This window comes from Toxorhynchites rutilus, chromosome 3 (assembly GCF_029784135.1).
Source record: "Toxorhynchites rutilus septentrionalis strain SRP chromosome 3, ASM2978413v1, whole genome shotgun sequence".
Taxonomy (NCBI): Eukaryota; Metazoa; Arthropoda; class Insecta; order Diptera; family Culicidae; genus Toxorhynchites; species Toxorhynchites rutilus.
In genome coordinates this window covers 129,586,549-129,608,706 of record NC_073746.1, presented here as the reverse complement: position 1 = coordinate 129,608,706, position 22,158 = coordinate 129,586,549, and the positions used below count along the sequence as shown (strand labels likewise).

Sequence of the window (22,158 nt, the reverse complement as noted above, 5' to 3'; positions counted from 1 at the left end):
GTCCTTACTACTGATGCATCCAATTTCGCATTAGGCGCGGTTTTATCACAGGGCCCTATCGGACATGATAAACCCATTGCCTATGCATCCCGAACGCTGACCAAAACAGAGGAGAAATACTCCACGATAGAAAAGGAACTCCTTGCTATCGATTGGGGTTGTAAATATTTCCGTCCATATTTGTATGGCCGAAAATTTACTCTGTTTACGGATCATAAGCCGTTAACTTACGCTTTGAGTTTAAAAACTCCGAATGACCGCCTAATCCGATGGAAATTGAGATTGGAAGAGTTTGACTATGATATCAAATATCGACCCGGCAAACAAAACGTTGTTGCCGATGGTTTGTCAAGAATTTCACCCGAAATTAACAATAATGAACAGGAATCATCTTCTGATACTGAAGCCGCCCATTCGGCAGACTCGGATGCCGAGGAACTTATACAAATGACAGAGCACCCACTAAATTTTTTCAAGAACCAAATAATAATTAAAATAGGAGACGAAAATTCTGAAGAGTTTGATGAGATCTTTCCAGGTGTCACACGTCGTACAATAACCAGGTTCGCATTTGGAGTACCACTGGCGATAAGGATACTGAGAGATTACATGCACCCCAGTAAGATCAACTGTATACTCTGTCCCGAGAGATGGATTAATACTTTACAGATCACATACAAAAATCATTTTTCCCGCAACAAATCTTTTAAAATTAAACTAACGCAAACTCTTCTGCAGGACGTCAGAACACTTGAGGAACAGAACGCCCTGATCGAAGAGGTCCATGGAAGAGCTCACCGAGGCGCAGAGGAAAATCATGCTGAAGTCATCAGGAGACACTATTTCCCCCAAATGCGTAAGAAAATTCAACTTTTTATCAACTTATGCGATACCTGTCTTCAGAACAAATACGAAAGGAGTCCCTATAAAATTAAATTTGCAGAGACTCCTATCCCAGAAAAGCCACTTGACATTCTTCATGTAGATATTTTTATATCTTCCCCAAATCTCTTTATTTCGGCGATAGATAAACTATCGAAATACGCAATGCTTATTCCAATTAAGTCCAGGTCAATTCCCGATGTCAAGCGAGGCATAGTGAAATTGATTTCGACTTATGGAACTCCAAACCTACTCGTTTGCGATAATGAAGTGGCATTCCGTTCTATAGAAATTAGAGGACTGCTCCAAAGAGTAGGAGCAGAAATGTATTTTACCCCCTCTAACCATAGCGAAACTAACGGCATGGTAGAGCGTTTTCACTCAACCCTGTCGGAAATATTTCTCTGTATAAAGGCTAAATATAACGACCTTTCGCATAAAGAAATTTACAAAATTGCAACAAGTCTATACAATTCGACCATACACAGCGTTACGAAAATGAAACCCATTGAAATATTTTTCGGTATTAAAGAAGGGGAAGAAAGACCCTTGAATTTGGAAACAATCCTCGAAAACAGGAACAAAATCTTTGACGAGATAATCACAAAAACTAAAACAAATCAGGAAAAAACATTGGAAACCAGAAATAAAAATAGAGAAAACGAACCGAATTTCTCAAGAGGAGAAGTTATTTACAACAGAATTCAGGGTATAAGAAACAAGAAAAAACCGAGATATAAGTCCCAAACAGTAAAACGCAATAGAAGAAAAACCTTTGTAGATTACAGAGACATAAAACTACACAAATCAAAAATCAAAAGGAAAAGGAAACATGAATGACCATTATAAAAAAAAATATATATTCTATTATATATCACTAGTTTTACGCCAGCATAGAAGCACCTAACATTGTAAACCCCTTTTCCAGATCCTTTTCCTGATATTCACTACGATCCCTATTCCGACAACAGCATCCTTTCTTTCGATGAGAAATCTCAACGAAGACCCCTTGTTACTACTAAACGTAGGAAATTGTAAAATCCAAACAGGAACCTTAAAAATCATACATCCCATAAATCTGACCCACATTCAGGAGTCTATAGACTACCTAACCACTTCCTTTTATGATAAAGTAGATATTAGAAATCCATTAGGAGATGTAGTTAAACTAAAAGTGAAGAAACTTTATAACAATTTCCTCCAAATAAAACCACTCCAACATCACCGACTTAGAAGATGGGATACGCTGGGTGCAACATGGAAATGGATCGCAGGGTCGCCGGACGCGCAGGACCCCCGCATTATAAACTCCACGCTCAATGAGTTAATCACACAGAACAACCAACAGTTTGAAGTAAACAATCATATCAACGAAAGGATTTCAAACCTGACGGGGACCATCAACAGAATCATCGAGAACATGAAAACGAATGAATTATTAACCAACGAGATCACATCAATAATCACGATAATTAATATCGATATCATCAATAAACTATTAGAAGACATTCAAGAGGCCATCATCCTATCTAAGACGTCAATATCAACAAATAAAATACTTTCGATTCAAGAAATCTCTTTTATAAAGTCATTATTACAAAATCAAGGCGTGACAATAGACCTCCCAGACGACGCCTTTCAACATGTAATTCCCAAATTTGCAGTAAGCCAAGGGACCCTTCTGTACATCCTTCATGTTCCCCGACTGGACAACAAGACATCCTCCGTTATTCAGCTGCACCCCTTAGTACACAGGAACCAAATCATCAACAACTATCCGGAGCATGTCGTCAAAATCGGAAACACCCTTTACGCTACTAGCAATCCGCAGCAGTTCGTTCAGAAAGCAGCATATTTGAAAGCAATAAACGACGCTTGCATTTACCCACTGATTTTTGGTAAGAAATCCGAGTGCAACTCTACGTTTTATGACAGAACAACTCAAGAGTTAATCACCGAAGGTACGCTCTTGATTCAAAACGCAAAAGACAACCTCCTACGAAGCAACTGCGGACCAGATGATCGCACTTTAGTTGGAAATTTCTTAATAACATTTTCAAATTGTACTATCAACTTGAACAACCAATCATTCCAGAACAACGAAGTAGTACACGAAATGGACGTCATCCACGGGGCACTCCATAACGTCAGAACGACCTGGAACAAACATCACTATTTCGACATATCAACAATTGGTAATGAAACATCAAAAAACCGGAAGGAATTGGAACATGTCTACTTACAACAACATAGCTTGAATCTGAAAGTTTGGACCTTATTCGGCGGATTCTCATTAACCAGCATTACTTCTCTTTTCATTGTTCTCATGATCATCCAAATTTACTTCAAGAATAGAGCAAACGGATCGGGACGATCCTCACTTAGGGAGAGACCAGTTACCGAGGCAACCGACTTCAACCCTAAATCCCAGGAACAACACATATCGCAAAGGCTCGAGCAAATACAACAACAACAACAACAGATAGCGACATCATTGGCATCGTTAGAATCAGGCAACAAGTCCACAGACACACAATTCTGCACTCCGTAACCCGACGCCAGAACCAGCACCGGCACCAAGAATGCAGACTCGACATACACGAGCGACGGCGAGCCGAACATAACACCTAGGAATCCCAGAAAGTGCTTTATCAATAAGTTCCATTTAGATTAGCAACCCATATATAAACGTGTGAAAAATAAATTAGAGTCAGTTCTTGTTCCAACCAAGTAGTGATTACATCGCGTGTTCTTTTTTAAAAAACCCTTCGAAAACCCTCGGGACGTAATTTATATATATATATATATATATATATATATATATATATATATATATATATATATATATATATATATATATATATATATATATATATATATATATATATATATATATATATATATAAATGGATTTCTGTCTGTCTGTGTGATTCTTGTGGACTAGAAAACTACTAAGCCGATCAACATGAAAATTGGTTGGGGTTTTTGGGCCCAGGGAAGGTTTTCGTGATAGTTTGAGACCTCTCCCCCCTCTCTAAGGGGGGGGGTGGTGTGCTGTGATACAAATGAAACACGAATTTCTGCATTACTCGAGAATTATTCAAGCAAATGGAGTCAAATTAGGCATTTTGAGGTTTTAGGGTGCAATACATGTTTCTATGATGGTTAGACTCTCCAACTCCCTCTCTAAGGGGGGGCTGCCATACAAATGAAATACAAATTTCTGCATAACTCGAATGCTAATCAAGCACAATTTGGAATGTGAGGGTTTTCGGGTATGAGAAATGTTTCTATAATGGTATGGCCTCCTCTAGAATGGAGAGGGTGTCCCATAAAAATATTACACATATTTCAACCAAAAATATTCCAGCCAAACATGACAATTGAAAATTTTCGGAAAACGCTGTAGGATAAAGGGAAAATTCGGAAAATTAAATTCGATACATTCTACAATTACATAGTGACAAGTGCTGTTAGTCCATTTGATGTTTGCGCTAGCGAAATTGATCTTTGTTCGAAACTGGAAATGGATTTGAATGTGATGAAACGCACTTCTATATCTTCTTCTATCTGTACCAGAAAAAAGGATCGCCGGATGTGTTGATAAGGGCGAAACTCCAGGAAGGAATTGTCCGATTTAGGGCTGTCTTTATTCTATCATATTTTCTGTATAAAACATTTATTCCATGTAACGGAGAAACATGTTATTTACAAGTGATTGAAAAATCTTGAACGAGAACTGTGTCTGAAAATAATCTGATATTATAATGATAAGTTTTGTTAGACATACTAGGAATTTTATAGTAAAAAGTAAATTCAACGGAGACGAATAGAAGATCAATAAATGAACAGTTCTGCGATTGGACCCATGAACTTGCTCATAGTAAGAAAACGTGGATGTTTGAAGGTATTGATAACAAAAAACAAATTTTGGGCGAAGTTTGCCGGGACAGCTAGTATACTATAAAACTACTGTAAATCATGAAAAAGACAATTTTATTTATATGTTTTGAAACATTCGAATACTTAATTTGGCACAGGTGCGCTGAATTTGAGCATTCAAAAAAGTGGACAAACCATGTTCATATTTTCGACTGGACAAACCAAAATCATTTGCCTTACCATATTTAAAGGAAAAAGTCTTATATTCATTTGATGGTTAAACACTACAGTAAAATCAAATACATGGTGTGTTTTGGATACAGTTTTGATAAACCGTTTCATGAGACAAAACCAGATTTATTCGGCATATGGATGGGTGTATACAAATCACATTTAAGCCAAGAATGCGTTCAATTTTGTTTTAAGCATCAGTACTCCTTCAACGATGAAAAAATTGAGAAGTGACTAGAATGCAGCATAATTGTTCATGTTTGAAGGGACGTCAATCTGGAATATCTATAGCGTGAAGGGATTCCTCTGTTATCGGTGAAATCGGGAACCTAGCGCTGTCAGAAAAGATGATTTTTATTGAGTAACAGCGTCAAATGCATAAATTGAAGCACCTGTTTTTTAAGAGTGTTGAAATGTTTATATGTATAGAACAGACTTATCGTTCTCTCATACTGAATGTCAGCTTGGAATTGTATCCGGTAAAAAAAAACCAAACGATGTCAAGCAGAACAGATGCCGGCTGTTTCACACAACCACTGGTGCTGTCATACCAATGCACGATATATTACACCACATTGTAAAACGAAATTGGATCTTATAAGGATCTTATACGCGGAAAATGTAAAACTGAGAGTAAAACGGAGGGCGTAAACAACTATATTTTAACGTAAAACCTTCAATGCGTGATGCTTTGATATTTGCAAAGTGTCTCTCATTCTTCCCTTCTACATATATTGCTATGGAATACAGCGCGGATTCGATATAAAAAAATGAAAATTGAAGCAAAATCTTCAAAAATCACGTTTTTTACCCCACTGTACATATAATAGCTACTTAAACTTCATCTTAACGTTGAAAGGTTACATTTCTCCATGAAATAAACCATATTTGAAATGTAAAAAAAATCCAAACTGTGTATAATCGAGTCCAAAATTGTATATAATCGAATCACATATAATCGAGTCCGACTCGATTATATACAGCCGAGTCGAATATTATATACAAACTCGCCCTTCGCTCGAATAAAGACTGTACCAGTATGGGCACTTTTAATGATTCTTCTGAGCTCATTTGAAGTATTGTATGAGAATGTCAAAAAATGTACTAATTATTATTTTGGGTGTGGACACGAAGCTGTAATATACCATCTGGACAACACTCAGCTTCCTGTTGCAATATAGATTATGAAATATTTGGAAAAGGGTGGATAGAATTATTTGCCTTACCCGCCTAAATTTTGTTCGATCTGACTATTACCTGTTTGGTTCGACGCAGAACGCTCTTGCTTCATTCACTTCTGACTTCAAATAACGAATAGCTTATGCGGTAGGGACCATATAAATCGCCAGATCGTAATGCGAAACGATTGACTTTCTTTAATGACATGTTTTCTGATTTATCTTTACAAGGCATTTGTGGCACTAAAAAGCAGTCTTTCAAGAAGATCTCTCAGAACCCTTTTCCCAGTAAATAACACACTTAGGCTCCAATATTTTAGATATTTCCAAAACGATACCGTCTTCATACCATTAACGTTTGGAAAACATTGTTCTGGACTATACAGTAAAAATTTTTCAACTTGGTATTGAGTGTGCAACTTAATTCATTCCCTTTTAGCCGCATGAAAAACACAAACAATTGTGGATACCTGCGGCTATAAGGTGAGTGAACCAGAATTTCCCCATCCGCTTTTTTCATAATAGTTTTAAATTCAAACGGCAACATGAGGCCGAGCGTTGTAATGGTGGAATATTATCGTGTCTGATCGCATAATCTGGACGTTTTTCGGGAATAGCTCACTTTGAATGGATCAATTGTTGACTGAGGAGGTCTTTATTGATTGTTTGCAGGTTTTAGCAGCTCATAGCGGATCGCATCCTTTTGATCCCACCAGATACAGAGCATCACTTTGGCATCGTGGATATTCGGTTTTTCAGTATCATTACAGCAAAAATATGTCCCCGTAGTTCTCTCAAACTTCATTGCCAAAGATATAATCTTTAAATTATACTATGCAGCCCCTTTCGCAGAACGGAAACAGAAAATCCGAACCAATTCGCCTGTGTAACGACGGCGGGGCAATAAACAACCGCAGCGGAGTGAATTTTTATCTTCTGTTCTTCGAACCGAACAATAGCTCTCGCCTCTGGAAAATACCGTCTTTACATCCCGCTTGACTTCTGACTCGGAAACAATGCACGAATTTGTGAAAATTGAAAGATCGAATCTCGCTTTCGCGAAAACAATCCACAGGCATGTCATATGTCGGATTTTGTTGTTTCTGTTGCTGTTGTTTTCTGAAGCGATTTTTTTCCGGAAACCGAATAGAACATGTTGAAAAATATTTGCTAATTTTTATTATTATTTCGTAATACCTTGGTGTGAAACGGATTCGAGTGCATATCTTGAGTGGAAAGAGTTGTGAGAAGCCTTTTTAGATGAGCAAAATGAATTATTGAAATCATTCTATTCACACACTGCTCGGAATGCAGAATAAGAATCACGCTATTTTCGTCAATTCTGATAAAAAAAACCGGCTGGAGAGCACGTATGTAGATCCAATGCGCCACAGCTACCTCAATCATGAGGATTATCATTACTCATTTTGAATTAATATTTTTGAACATTTGGTTGGCGGAAACGAAACAAATAAAAAAAAGCGCTCGATGGATTCTTATGTGTGTCGATTGATGAATTGACAATTTCATTCTACGATGTCTTGAGCTGTGCCAATAATCCATGGTTAACATATTCGCAAAGGTAAAGAGCGAACGTTTGCTTTTCCTATGACACATTCAACAGAAGCGGTTCGAGGAAGAATACATTCACTTGCGAGACGCTATCATGGGCAACACCTACACAGCCTTTGTTCAAACGTGTGCACGTGTGTTCAAACGAAAGAAATGCAATCTTTAATGAGCTCCATTAGAAAATTGCACGCATGTCGTCCGACATGTTGCTGGATGTATTCGGTTGAATGACAAAAGCGAGGATTGCCTTATAGAGTAATTTCCTCGGAAATTCTAGATCTATCTACTGATCAACTATCCTCCTGTATTCTAAAATCCGATCGAATCAGAACTACCCGAACGAATCGCAATTCAAGTTCAATCGGGCTGTGCAAAGGTGACAGCCTTTCCATGCAATTCGACCATGAACTATTTCTGTGAAGCGCAAGTGGTAAATATCAACAAATATCATTGACATCCCAAATCGTTGGGTAGTACCATATTCGCCTCAGCTGAGCAAACATTCAATGTTCATATTAATGTCAAGCTCTGCAGTTCGGTGAAGAGCAATAAATACATTCGCAAGTCTGTGAAAAATGGAAACAATATGGATGTGTTTCGAATTCAGAATACCGATGTGAATACTCCTTGATTTAATCACTTCGACGAAATAATGAGGTACCGAATTGGCCTGTACATCAGCTCCAATGAAGTTGTCTGGCGTATCTTTGGTTTCAGAATTCATGAACGAAAATGGCGTGATGAAATGAAAATGAAAATGTTTTTTTTTGTTTTTTGTTCAATTTTTGTTTGTGGTCATCGTCTAAACCGCTCCATTTTCTGAATATCATAGATCTCATCTCCATCTTCACATCACACTCTGGTTCGGGAAGTCCATTTTACCACGGTCAAATGCAATACACGGTCAAACATTCACGTATCTGCTCGATATTCACGTGGAATTTATCCTTCATCGATCACAATCGATGATTTCTATGGATCGTTAAAACATTTAAACACACTTACAATACATTAGTTATGTTTTATTCAACAACCAAAATATTCACTAGAAGTAATTTATATGGCAGAACAACGTTTGCCGGGTAAGCTAGTACCTTTACACAAATTACCACCTTAAGTGCAGCTCCTTTTGATGTCACTTTTAACCCGAAAACAATGCCTGAAAATTACAAAAACCGATCGGAAAAAGTCACCAATAAGCCCAAAAACACTTTTCAATTCACACAAGCTGTCATCCGGCAATGGATTATAAAACAAAATTTGCTTTTTATCAATGAGAATAGATTAAACTTAAACGTTATGTGTCTCATTTCTAATTTCGTAAACTGACTTCCATATATAGAAATTAAAGATATCATACGTCAATAACCGTTCCACTTTCGGAATATATTTAGATTATTCTCATGTATATAAATATTAAATGGTCGAATAAGATTTCAAATATTTTCAGGTAATCTTGGGCGTAATCTCTATACGATTTGATTTTATTCATGATATTCTTACACGGTTTTTGGCATGTGAATTTATTGTAGAATCAAGCCAGATCGGAAATAATATCGTTCAAAATCTGCAAGCTGCTCTGATTACGAAACCATAAGAGAAACAATAATAATTATTTGTGAACACAGAGAGACCGACCAGCTTCATGCGCAATCTTTTTTTCGGTAGAAGTGTGGTGCGATTTTCCCTCCACCAGACCGCCCATTCCGTGAACCGGAGGAAACCCCAGTCAACACCACCTGCGCCCAAGCCAAGCCAACCCAAGCGGCGGTAACCGGCACAACAACCCAATGTCACTGTCAGCGCGCTGGCTGGCGGTGGAGTGACAGTTGACATAGCCGGCGTCAAAAGCGTACCTGTGGCTGTGGCGTTGTGCTGTGCTGTGCGTCAGAAGCAATAAGCCGCTCAAAACACTTTCACGCGCAAATGTTGGTGTGTGTTTATCAAAACGAATGTAAACACTAATGGTACAATTAACATATCGCGCGTCGGTCGTATCGATAGCGCGTGGATAGCGGGCGGTGGCGACGCGCGCAGTAAATGGCAGCCCGAGATGAGATTAGCGTGATAGACTGAGCTCTTTAATGTGATGTTGAGTGGGGTGTATGAGAAAACTTCTCGCGTGCGTTCGGGCGGGGGCGTTACATTCCGGTTGCCAATCATTTTCGAAGTGCGCAGGGTATGAAATTGATGTTTGGATAGTTCAGCGATCTGTGATGGCGATATGCCGTCAATTATTATTCACGCTGCCAATACCTTTTTTGCCACTAATCGCCTCCGTCTGCACTTTCTTCGATAAATATTGACGAACTCCGTTGCATGCCGTGCGGGGTGATACTTATCAGAGTGGCCGCGTGTACATACCATATTTATTGCTTTAATCTCATAAAGCTACGTTTGCAACGTGTAATTCAATTAACGGTGTAAATTTCAAATGATAATAAATGCACACCCAGTGAGCACTGGGGAAAACACACACTCTTCCAACATCACTAACTATGCTAGTGAAGAGGTTTGAAGTCTAAGATGGATGACTATCTGCTCTTCGTAAAACCAATCATACTCTTGGGTATATCGCGCTTCGCGCTCTGGCAGTGTGTAGTGTCAGAGTGGGTGGTGAAAGAGGGACTGAGGCACGCCAGCACGTGTTTACTTGCGGAGCAATGAAGTTTGAATGTAGAATACGCGTTTTCCGGAAAGCTACAGCGGACAGAGAGCGGCTCAATGGCTTTCGCTCGCAAGGGGAATTTAATTTTATTGAATATCAGCTGAGCGATTAGATCCCTTCTGTGTGATTTTTTTTTTCGCTGGCGTCTACGAAGTTTATTCCTTTGAGCGGAACTTTTAATAGAATTTAACGCGGATGAGTTAATTTCAGGAAGACAGGAAGAAATAATTTTCCGATGCCACCCTTTCTTTCGGAGATAAGATGGGTTTAGCTGTTTCTGCGGAAAGTGAAAATGAAAGTTAATATTTGAAGTTTTACTATCTATAAAAAAAGGCGATGCTTAAGATAAATGTTTTTTTGAAGTAGAACTACGTCTCTCAGGAAGGGTGCCAAATCAGAAAACCGGTCACGTTTTTATGAAATAAAGTTAACGTTAATAACTATTTTCACTGTGAACGAATTCTCATAATTTGCATACCCCTCGAATCGAAAATTCTCTAAGATTTGTTTGATATGCTGTACATTACAATTCGCTAATCTTTAAACGGTTTAAATTCATGAAAACTGGAAGAACTTCTTTTTTCCCATACATTTGTTCTGCCGATTTGTGTGCTAACCCTAGTCGTATTTCGAATGCTTATAACTCGAACATTTCTTAACACTTTAAGGACCGGGAAGAAATATGTAAGACATACGCCTGGGACCGCACATTTTGACTTGTGTGAAGTTGCTTGCTTTGCTTGCAAGTTTTTAAGAGGCTTTACTCTTTGCAGTTCCTTCGCCTCTATGTGTGAAGTTAGCGGATAAAATGTGTGAAGTTAAGCGGATAAAAGTTTTTGTTGCGTGCAAGTTTCTGTCCAACGTCTTGCTGGATTTAATGAATAATGAATTATTTCAGCTGAAATAAATTGATTGTTTATCAAGTAGCAATCTTCAAAATAATGCTCATTAGATAGAGAATCGAATCATTCATCTTTCCACATAATCTTGATCATGACAGAGGAAAGTTAAAGACTGAAACGTGAGCATGGGTCATTATAGGAAATTTTTTTTCAAAAAAAGTTGTACGAATAGAGTTATCGAAGTTATTCGATAGAGAAATATTTCACATATCTTCCAGCCACAATTTGATTAATCGTAAAAGGGTCTGAGAAAAGTTATAGGCCAAGTTGTATGGGAGGGAGTCAACCGCGAGTAATCGGTTTTCTACCTTACTAACCAGAGAATTAGGAAATTGTTTATATGTAGTTATAAAAATATTGTAAAGAATTCGGCTCCCTAAAACTTATGTAACTGAGCCTCTTAAAATAAACGAATTAATAAAAAATAAGTTGTATAGGAGAAATTAATTATTTTAAACAAAATTGAAAAAAGTTATTTGAATGGACCGAAAACACATTCTCGAGATAGTACTCATTCGATGTAGAATATTTTTTTATCTTTAGCCAAATTTTCATTGGTACAACTTTCATGGATGAAATAAATTAATTTGAAGAAAATTGAAAAAAGTTATTCGAAAGGACGCAAAACACATTTTCGAGATAATACTCATTCGATAAAGAATATTTCTATTTATCTTTAGCCAAATTTTCATTGGTCCGAAAAGGGTATGAGAAAAGTTATTGGCCAAAACGTTCACGAGTTGTACTGGGGAGTCTGGCTGGGTAAGGAAATAAAAAGTAAAAAGGAAGTAAACATTTTTATTGTATAGCAATTTTGACTATTTTTCGAATCCCTATCCATAGAATCCATGGTGAAAAACGTACCTTTCGATTTTCAACACGCCATTCTCAATAGCTTTGAGATAAAAAATTGAAGAAAAAAAAATTCTTTAAAAATTGTTTTTTTTAGTATTTAGAGATTCAGTACTACTATAATTCGTATTGAAATGTGTTTCTACGCCTTTTACAGATAATACAGGGAAACTTCGATATAACGTACCCTCGTTATAACGTACCCTCGATATAACGTCACTCGATATAACGTACATTTTACCTCGATATAACGTACACATTTCCAAAGTGTAGAGGAAAAAAAAATCCATAATTTTTTTCTCTAATAGAACAATGAATTATCTGTATTGTGATGCTAAAACAAGTTTTGTACCTTCAATCAATCCCGAAATACAGCTGGTTTTGTAATTCCGGATTCTAAATGAATCATGCTTTAATCAACAGTACGAAGGGAAACATCATGAGAAAGGCTGGCTTCGTCTTCTGATTGAAGTTATTCATTGACTTTACTAAAACAGCAACACAATAATGTATTATAGACTACGTTTGTGAGTACTTTATTATGCTTCGATATAACGTACAATTCGATACAACGTACAATTTTGAAAGTGAAATGTACGTTATATCGAAGTTTACCTGTAATAAGATAATTATCTTATATGGTTCACTATAAGAGCTATAGTGAAAAAATGAGTTTTTCTTTTTTTCCCCATTCTCAATAGGCTTGAAAATGAAAATTTGAAAAAATACTCAAAGTACATCTACTATGGTGTACCGCGACAAGTGATAGCAAAATTCTCCTGCGTAAAAAAATCCTTGGTGTATAGAATTTATTAAAGTTTTCAAAACTGTTTTTCGATTATTATATATTGAACTATTTATTATCAAATAGGAATTCGAAATTTTTTGTTCATACAATAATATCTCAGTGCTGAATGGTCCACAACAACGTTATAGAAATCAAATAAAAGGTAGTTGATAACGTTAATTGGATTTACATTATTCCACATTATTACAAATGCATTCTTCGTACCAAACGGATTTGAAGTTGCGAACGTAATCACACCTCTAAAGAGATTTTGCTGTCGTGTTTTGCTCTATCGTTGTATATGATATCAGCATTCAGCAAAATTGTTGGCTTCTCGTTAGCTGAAACGAAAGTGTGAAAGAATGATGATGATGTTGGATTAAAGAGGCTTTAAACTTTTCAGTTCATTCGCCTCTAAAGTGAAAGAAATCAAGCTTCGCTTCTTTTATATCCAAACGGGAAGAGCTTAAGTTGCAATATTTCCTTTTTTCAAAGCGTTGGCAGAACGAACATTGTATTTGCATTTTGAGCGAGCGACGCACGGGATTTCACAGTGGTATATAATCGCCGCTACATTAGTTGCTCGTTATTTTGAGACTAATGAACTGCAAAGTGTGAATCCTCTTCGTTACGAACAAGTTCAAGTTGCTCGTTGTGTTCTCATGCATTTTTTTCTGAACTGATCCCATATCAAAAGGATATGGATCAAACTTTTAGTGATATGTATATACGGATGGGGCCATCGTATGAGACTGTTAATTTTCTGGCAAGAATCCACCCAATTTTTGGCCTTATCGTATAGAGTCGATTGCAACAAGTGAAGTGGAAAATAAATAAATGGTGAATACGGCGGATGACAAATGATGTGCCATAGAATCATCTCCTATGTTCCTTCGACGAATTTTGCAACACGTGGCCAAGGGCTGTTGTGCAGAATGTCATTGGGTTCGTTTTAACTTCAATGCTCAGTCATTCGCATCTATTGTTCACTGGCGAACTTCTCTAAAGATGACATGTTCTTCTTCTTCTTGGATGGCACTTACGTTCCCAGTGGAACTTTTGCCTTCTCAAAGTAGGTATTACTATTTTTATTAGATTTCTATGCCAAAGGACATGCCTTGAATGTATGCTCTGGAATGGCAAGCTCTAGAATACGCGTTTGACGAAAAATCCTCCGACCAGAACAGGAATCGAACCCGAATCCCCGGCGTGATAATGTGGGACGCTAACCACTCGGTCACGGGAGCACCATCTAATGATGAAATGCTGGAGGGAATCACAGCGCTACGTTTCCTTATTTTCACATCATACCTACAGCCTGAAGATGTTTGGAACCCGTCTTTTAAGTCTAGTGATGGTTCCAGTCAAAATTACAATATCATCCGATGTAATTTAATGCTGGATTGTCTATCCTTTCGAAGCCTTTCAAAACTTATTTTTTAAACTGATGTTATCAATAATTCTCAATAAATTTGAAAACAGGTGAAACAAACAACCGGCATTGATAAAATATACAATAAGTAGGAAACTGGTGGAAAACATAATTGCTTACATAATCTACTTGTAATAATCATTATATGGGTTTCCTATCATTTGCGAGATAATTATGTCAATAGACGTGAACCTACGACACAGCTAACGAAATTGACGTTAGCAGTTGAATATATACCAACAAAATCCAATCATAATGAGAGGAATATAAGAATGAAAACCAATTTAGGGCGAAATGACTCCACATCTGCATTGTGCCGTGGTATCGCGCACTGCACTCCCAATTAGTAATCGAGAGCAGAAGACAAATGGGCGATACATTGCTTACTTAAAAATAAACACAGATCTTCATCTCTCGTGAAGATATTCGCGGGGGTGAGATTTCGGTGATGCGAAAGCAAACAAATAAATAAAATCGTCTCTCTTCCCCGCCAGCATCAAGTGAATACATCTCCGCTTTCGCTCTCTTATGGGCACTTTTAATATTCCTTGCCGAATAAAAAAAAACCCGTAGCTACATTATAAATAGCATTCATTAGAATGAAAAATCATGTTTCATGGCGCTGTGGTCTCTACCACCACCATTGTGTTTTCCCGTGGCCTGCGGTTTTGTTTCGCCGGCAATGTGTCTGAATCCATTAAAAATATTAAAGCGCATTTTACGAACCGAAAAAAAAATATTGTTCAGAACTTTTCGCCGGAATGGGTGAGCACGCAAGGAGGTGACATCGGAAAAACATCCTCTCGAACACCACTGGAAATGGATTCGTTAAAACAACTCCCCCGGCGGGAATCTTGACAATCAATGTGGAATTGTAAAGACCGGAGATACGTGTCATTTTGGCCCCGGCCCCGAATTGACATTCGCTCGTGCTTGTTCTTGGTATCTCCGGAGGGCGTGTACGATAACGTATCTTTGCTCGTAATTGCCGGCAAAAGCAGTACGTGTGAAGAATGGAGAAATGGAAGGTGAGCTCTCTGGCGGTGGTGGTGGTGGTGTGTCACAGTAAGTGGTACAAGCTTGAAAGAGCAATTAAGGATGATGAAGTTGAAGTTCACGCTAAGCTAAACTCCTCTCACACGTTGAATCTTTACAGCAGCAGTCAAGTAGAAAGACAAGCACAAAATGAGTTGTAATGAAATACTCAGAGAACTTTTTCGAGTTTTTTTTTATCCAAAATATATATTTTTATTAAGGCTCATATGGCGTCAACCTGACGGGGCCGGGAGTTCAATATTTCGACAATGTTTGCCTTATAACTATGTTAGTAATATGTAACCGATTACTCGCGGTTGGCTCGAGGTTAGTATTACAAGTGTTTTCGTAATTGTGATGTTGCTGTCTCAAATGCTCTGTACCTGTGCCCGACACGGGATACTTCTTTTTGGGATGCAGCTGACCATTAATCAGCAACGCCCCCTAGTCTGTACCCCATATCTAGCGTGGTGCGTCTTCTCGACTCGAGGAATCCAGGATAGAATGGTCGCTAGCCGGCGCAAACATCAGCTCGTGTAGAGTTGTCATGAGCGGTACAACCTTTGGCTCTTGTTGAATGATCAGTGGACTGCACAACCTTTGGCCCGTGTATCTGTAAAGAGTGTGTGTATGTATTGCCGCGACTAAGTAAAAGTTTATAGATCGGATAGGAGGGATATGAAACGGGGACACAACGAAGGAAACATCATTAAACGTTGACATCGGCGTTTCTGAGGAACAGGTATAGATGAAGCAGAAGATCAGGATCACGGCTACCTAAGATATCCCGGACGGGGATATCCGATTGTCTGCCTTTTGCTCTCAGTGCTCTAGAGAGCTGAGAGCGAGCAGCATGGAACCGGATACACGACCAGACAATATGCTCGATGTCGTGGTAGCCATCGCCACAATCACAAAGATTGTTTGCTGCGAGCCCAATGCGATAAAGATGCGCGTTTAGGTTGTAGTGATTGGACATAAGCCGAGATATCACGCGAATGAAATCACGACCTACATTCAATCCCTTAAACCAAGCTTTCGTCGAAACCTTAGGGATAATCGTGTGTAACCAACAACCGAACTCACCTTCACTCCACATGCGCTGCCAACTAATGAGTGTGTCCTGACGAGGAATGTGAAAAAATTCGTTATAAGCAATTTGCCTTTCAAAAAGTGTGCCTTCTGAAGCGCCCACACTTTTTCGAGTTAACGACTGTAACCGTTCACAAAGACAATGTTCAATGTTGGATGGAATCGAAAGCGTGTCCTAAACGTCCTAAACAGAAAATTTAGTTAGGAAAACTTTTAAAGAATTGATTTAGGAAAAATTATCCACCGGATATTGATTGTTTGAGCTGAGATTGAATCGGCGACCAATGCAGTATGGCTTGGTCAGCAGAACTTCGTTTACTTTGAAGAAATGTTGGAAATACAGTTTTTTTTGTTGGTGGCCGAAAAAATTAACCGCCATATAAATGGCATTGTGCACAAGTTACAAATTAGGTAACGTGAAAAATACGGTTATTGGATTTTGCAGCCAAAAAGTAACAAACTGGTGAGAATCTCACAGGATTTTCTATCGGACTCATTTGAACAATTTTTTTTACATATTGTTTTGTAGATTTCCTGTCATCGTTCGTAAAAAACGACTACGAATACCACTTGTCTGTAAAAACATTGCTAATGTTAATCGTTCATTCCATAGAATTAAGGAAACATGTTAATATGTTCTAGTTAAAATATAGTTTAGAGTTTAACTCCTTTAAACTTATGTAACTGAGCCTGTAAAAATAAACGATTTAATAAAAAAAATCGCTCATTCGTGTACTCCTTGCACTCCTTGCAGTCCTCTAAATGGCTTGTAATTTCAAAGCGGATCATCGGACGGACTTTTCAATTACAAATTTTCTTTGGAGCTAATTTTTCGTATTCTAGAAACGTCAATTTAATATATTTATTCCAATTGATTTTTTGCAAAGCTCAATCGCAATAACTTTACACGGAGCCAATAATTATTCGAAAGAAGGAAAGGGTTACAGAGAGACTGATCAAGCGGAAAATATGAAAATGGTTGTCAATTCAGTTGACACGCATTCGACATACGCTCAGCATTTCTAATATTTTGCAAATTTCTGCTTTTATAATATGTAAATGTTTTTTCTAACGCACTTTAGGAATCAATGTTGTGGTAAAATTTAACGACATTGTGACACAGGTCGGACTCAATTATATACAGACTTGATTATATGTGATTCGATTATATTCAGTTAAAAAAAAAAACCTTTTTAAATTTCAAACATGACCTATTTCAATAAAAAATGTAACCTTTCAACGTCAAGATGAAATTTAAGTGGCTTTTATAAGAACAGTGGGGTAAAATAGTGATTTTCGAGGATTTTGCTTGAACTTTCATCAGTAATTGTTTTTAATCGATATTGTAACGAAATCAGGAAAGATGAAAGTTTGGTGTCAAAAAACATTTTTTTTGGGATAAAATTAATAATAACACATCAAAAATTCCTAACTTTCTAGTTTTCACTTTCAAAATGTTATTTGAATCCTCTAATTTAGATGTTCCACTATTATATGCTGTACTAAATTTTATCATCTTTCAAATGGAAGGAACAGAATCGTCTTCCGTAGCGTACTATTTAATGTAGAGCCAGTTTGAGACAACAGAGTCCGAAACAAAAAAAAATCTATAACTCTGTCATTGTTGAAACTTGAACATATGTGTAGAAGGATTTTTTTTTCTTAAAAAATGATCGTCTATCACCTTCTGAGAGATTCAGGATAATATTTTTTGACGTAGAACTACGTCTTTCAGGAAGGGTGAAAAATCAGAAAACAGGTCACGTTTTTGTGAAATAAAATTAACGGTAATAACTATTTTCACTGTGAACGAATTCTCATGATTTGAATACCAATTGAAACGGAAATTCTCTAAGATTTGTTTGATATGCTATACATTACAATTCGCTAATCTCTAAACGGTTTAACTTCATGAAAACTGGAAAAACTTCCTTTTTTCCCATACATTTGTTCTACCGATTTGTGTGCTAACCCTACCCGTATTTCGAATGCTTAACAGATAGGAAAGATGTTTACATCAATTGATAGGAAATATTTCTACGCGTCTATCACAATTAATAAAATATTCATGAGATGAACCGTTGAATAACTGTAAAATGTCAAGCGTTATCTAAACGCCCTAACTGCCAAGTTCTGATTAGTCCGATTTACGGTTTCCCCAACACAATGTGCCTGGGGGAATCCGCTTTGCAAATACATGCGGGGGTATTTTTTGGTGTTGAGTACTTTTGTACTCGTTTGTTGTTGTGCAGACCGGTATGTTTCCCTAAAACGTACTTTTAAACTGAGAAGCCTGTGAAAATCATCATTTCAGATACTAGAGGCGAATTAACCTACGGCATTCGAGAACTACGTAAACATGAGATGTGCAATAATTTCAGAGGAAAAAGTAAAATATAATGATCGTTTGACAATTCTTCCGTTCACATATTTTGGTAGTCCTAGGCATCATATCAAACGTAAAAGGACGTTCATCAAATTTATTTATAACGAAGAACATAATATACTACACAAAATGCCAATGCATTCTAAAATAATATTCGAAGTGGTAAACAAGTGGATTGCATAATATAATTGCATAGTTCTACGTCGAAAATATGCGGTCGTGTCCTAGATACAACCCCTTATAATTTTTTTTATGTGTGAGAGGTGTTTTCTGACTTTAAGGGGTCAAAAATTAAATTCTTCTTTTATATTCAAATAACGAAAAGTATATACATAAAAAACGAATAAAAATGTTTTTATGACTCGATTATATACTCGGTTCGGTTATACATTGTGAAAAGAAATCCGAGACTGTATATAATCGAGTCCGCCCTGTATAACATTAAAATGGCATTCTCATTAATCATATTTTATGCGTAAATTGCACTATGTTGAATTGCTGTGAAGTGTGGTATGAAATGTAGAAGCAATGAGGAAATGTCAATCAACAAGAATTTTTGCTATCCACAATCACGATTGCAATAGTTGAATGTGCAATTAAAAATAAACCTAATGTCAGCGAATCGTTTATAAGCTGAAGACAGCATTGAATGGTTTAACAGCCGAAGAGAAATGACGGATCTCAAAACGTTTTCTACTTTATACCAAGAGCTTTAGTTGAAAATCCATTTCGAGTAAATCCGAGCATTGCGTTACCAATGTTCTATAACTTTTAACTAACACGAAGAAATAAATTTACAAAAATTTGTTAGAGTAAAATTACTTCTGTTTCTTTTGTTTTCATCATCTTTTGTACTTTTCATCATCTATAAAGACGCTATCGTTTTCATCAGAAATCCTCGTAGAGTAATCAAAACACCACTTTCTTGACGGTTTCTTTGTCTCTAGCTTTTGCTTCGCATCACGGTCCGGTACAATTTGTGCCTTGAAACTTCTCAATCCAGCCCTTTTCTTTGTTACCTAGACATAATATTGCAAGAATCCCACCATTTTTACCGCGTCTCTTGATGATGTATTTGGGTTCCGTTCGGCCATCCCTTTCGAATAAATTCTGGACTGGCTGCTTTTGCCTTTTCTATTGGCTTTCCCCAAATGGCTTCAGCATATCCCACAACGTGGATTTGGGATAATTCCATGGTTAAGTCAACTCACGATAATTAAGAATTCTCGGGGATATTGTGCAGAATTGAATCGTGACATTTCTTTCCGGTGAAGTCATGACATAAACACATGAAATTATCCTAACAATAAATACCTACAGGGATTATATGCACTTTTAAGGTAACGACACATAGTTCGATCATCACCTTCGTAAATGGTCTTCCGCCATAATTGCCTTATGAGGAGTGTCTGAAAAAAATCGGAAGAAAAAAAACGAGAAGACTCGGAGACAGGTAGAAAATTGAAGAGCCCAAAGTTTGATTCAGTTGGAATCCAGAATCACTATTCTTTTTTAATAGCAGCAGTCGTAGTAGACGTATCTAAAATCTTTTAGCAACAAATTGTTTGGAAAACCTGTGTCTTTGTTTTTTTTTGTGTCTTTTCACATTGATACGTTTTGTTTTGAAAAAGTTGTGCAGGTTGGAAGCCAAGGGAAGGATTTGATTTTGGACACCCAACTCGAAAATCCGGTTTAGTCAGGTTTTAAAATCACGAAATAGCATTTAAGTGGACAGGAAACCAAGGTGTTCGTCACAAGCTAGACAATGGACTCAAAATGTATAGGGAAGAGTGCCAGCAGAAACATTTCCTTCCGTTTATTATTAAGTTTATTAAGTCCGGTAAAGTTTCGGCCAGATTAAGCAAGCTACACTACAGTCAAGAGGTATTCCAGTGGTACCGTGGCAATCAAGTTGATTACATTGTAAAAGACCTCAATCCTCCCAATTTCCCCCAATTCTGCCCAATCGAAACATATTGGGCAATTGTCAAGCAAGAAATGAAGAAAATTGAAAAGATCGCTGAGGTTGACCAACAGAGAATCTAATCTTTGATGGAAGGTATCCGAAGAAAAGAACGAAAATGTATCAAATTTGTAAAGGAATTTATCTGCATTTTGACATAATGGGTCTTTCATTAAGAACTTATCAACTTTTTTTTTTTAATAAAACACAGGTTTTTTGAGATATTCAGCTCAAATTTATTTTGGGTTTGGTTCAACTCTTACATGTTTAGAATGAATTATATTCCGGTCATATGACCACCACGGGCTCGTTTACAGCGATCGATCCGATGGACTAAATTTTTCACCACTCGGCCACACATTTCGACCGGAATATTGTGAATTTTGCGTTGGATGTTGTCTCTGAGCTTTTCTGAAGTTGCTGGCTTGTTGACATATACCAGTGAGTTGACACTGCTCCATAAAAAGAAATCCAATGGTGTCAAATCGCATGAACGAGGTGGCTAATCGACAGGTCCATTTCTAGAAATAACACGTTCGCCAAATTTCACACACCAAGTTCCCCAAGAAGGTCTTCTTTAGCTCCGGACTGGCCGTGAACGGGAAAGTTTATAGTACGAAGTGCCTGCCGGAAGTTGCGTCGTTCATCAAGAAATATCATGAGGGCGAAGAGGCGGTGTTCTGGCCGAATCTGGCGTCGGCCCACTACTCGAAGCGATCGTTAGAGGAGATGGAGCGGATGAATATCGATGTGATACCCAAGTCGACGAACCCGCCCAACGTTCTCCAGCTGCGTCCCATCGTGAAACCTGAAGCGTAAGATCCACTTCAACAATGTCGCGAAAACTGAAAAGGAATTGATGAATAAAACGAAGAAATAACTCAAAAACATGCCTACACGCATGTTTTCGTCCGCCATAGCGAATGTTCCGGTCAACTGCCGGAAGGCCGCTTGCAAGGGGGTAGAATGTTTTTGCAAGTAACATATATTATTACCTTCCATGGGAAATCTATCAAACTCAATTATCTGTCTTAGTTTTTTTTATCACCATCCGAAAAAAGTCCATTCCATTTGATCACGCAATAAAAGCGCCGAAGCATAAATCATAAATCATTAATGCACCTCACTCGATGGGTGCCGCGTTTGCTGACCGTCGATCAAAAACAGTGGCGCGTAGATGATTCACCAACCGGTTTGGCGTTGTTGAAGCGTAATCGAGTGGACTTCTTTCGACGTTTTGTGACAATGAATGAAACGTGGATCCATTAGCACACTCCTGAGTCCAATAGGCAGTCT

General features: G+C 37.6%; 2 protein-coding genes across 18 annotated transcripts in view; both read left to right on the top strand.

Annotated features, from left to right (window-relative positions):
- Positions 1-22,158, top strand: part of LOC129775065 (dual 3',5'-cyclic-AMP and -GMP phosphodiesterase 11-like) — a 375,931-nt gene that overhangs the window by 163,764 nt on the left and 190,009 nt on the right. The window lies entirely within an intron of this gene.
- LOC129775067 (uncharacterized) lies at positions 1,868-3,252 on the top strand. Of its 2 annotated transcripts, none has more exons than XM_055779288.1 (2): positions 1,868-2,780; positions 3,233-3,252. In XM_055779288.1, exons 1-2 carry the CDS (start codon positions 1,868-1,870, stop codon positions 3,235-3,237), a joined length of 918 nt encoding a protein of 305 aa, XP_055635263.1. In that variant the 3' UTR covers positions 3,238-3,252. The 2 variants fall into 2 exon arrangements, with proteins under 2 accessions (XP_055635263.1, XP_055635262.1); XM_055779287.1 differs by lacking the exon at positions 3,233-3,252 and adding an exon at positions 2,978-3,203.

Excerpts from the sequence above, each read along its gene's own strand:
- LOC129775067 (XM_055779287.1), top strand. The coding sequence starts at position 1,868 with ATGAGAAATCTCAACGAAGACCCCTTGTTACTACTAAACGTAGGAAAT. Across the intron at positions 2,781-2,977 it reads CATTTACCCACTGATTTTTG|AACAACGAAGTAGTACACGA; the intron begins GTAAGAAATCCG and ends CAATCATTCCAG.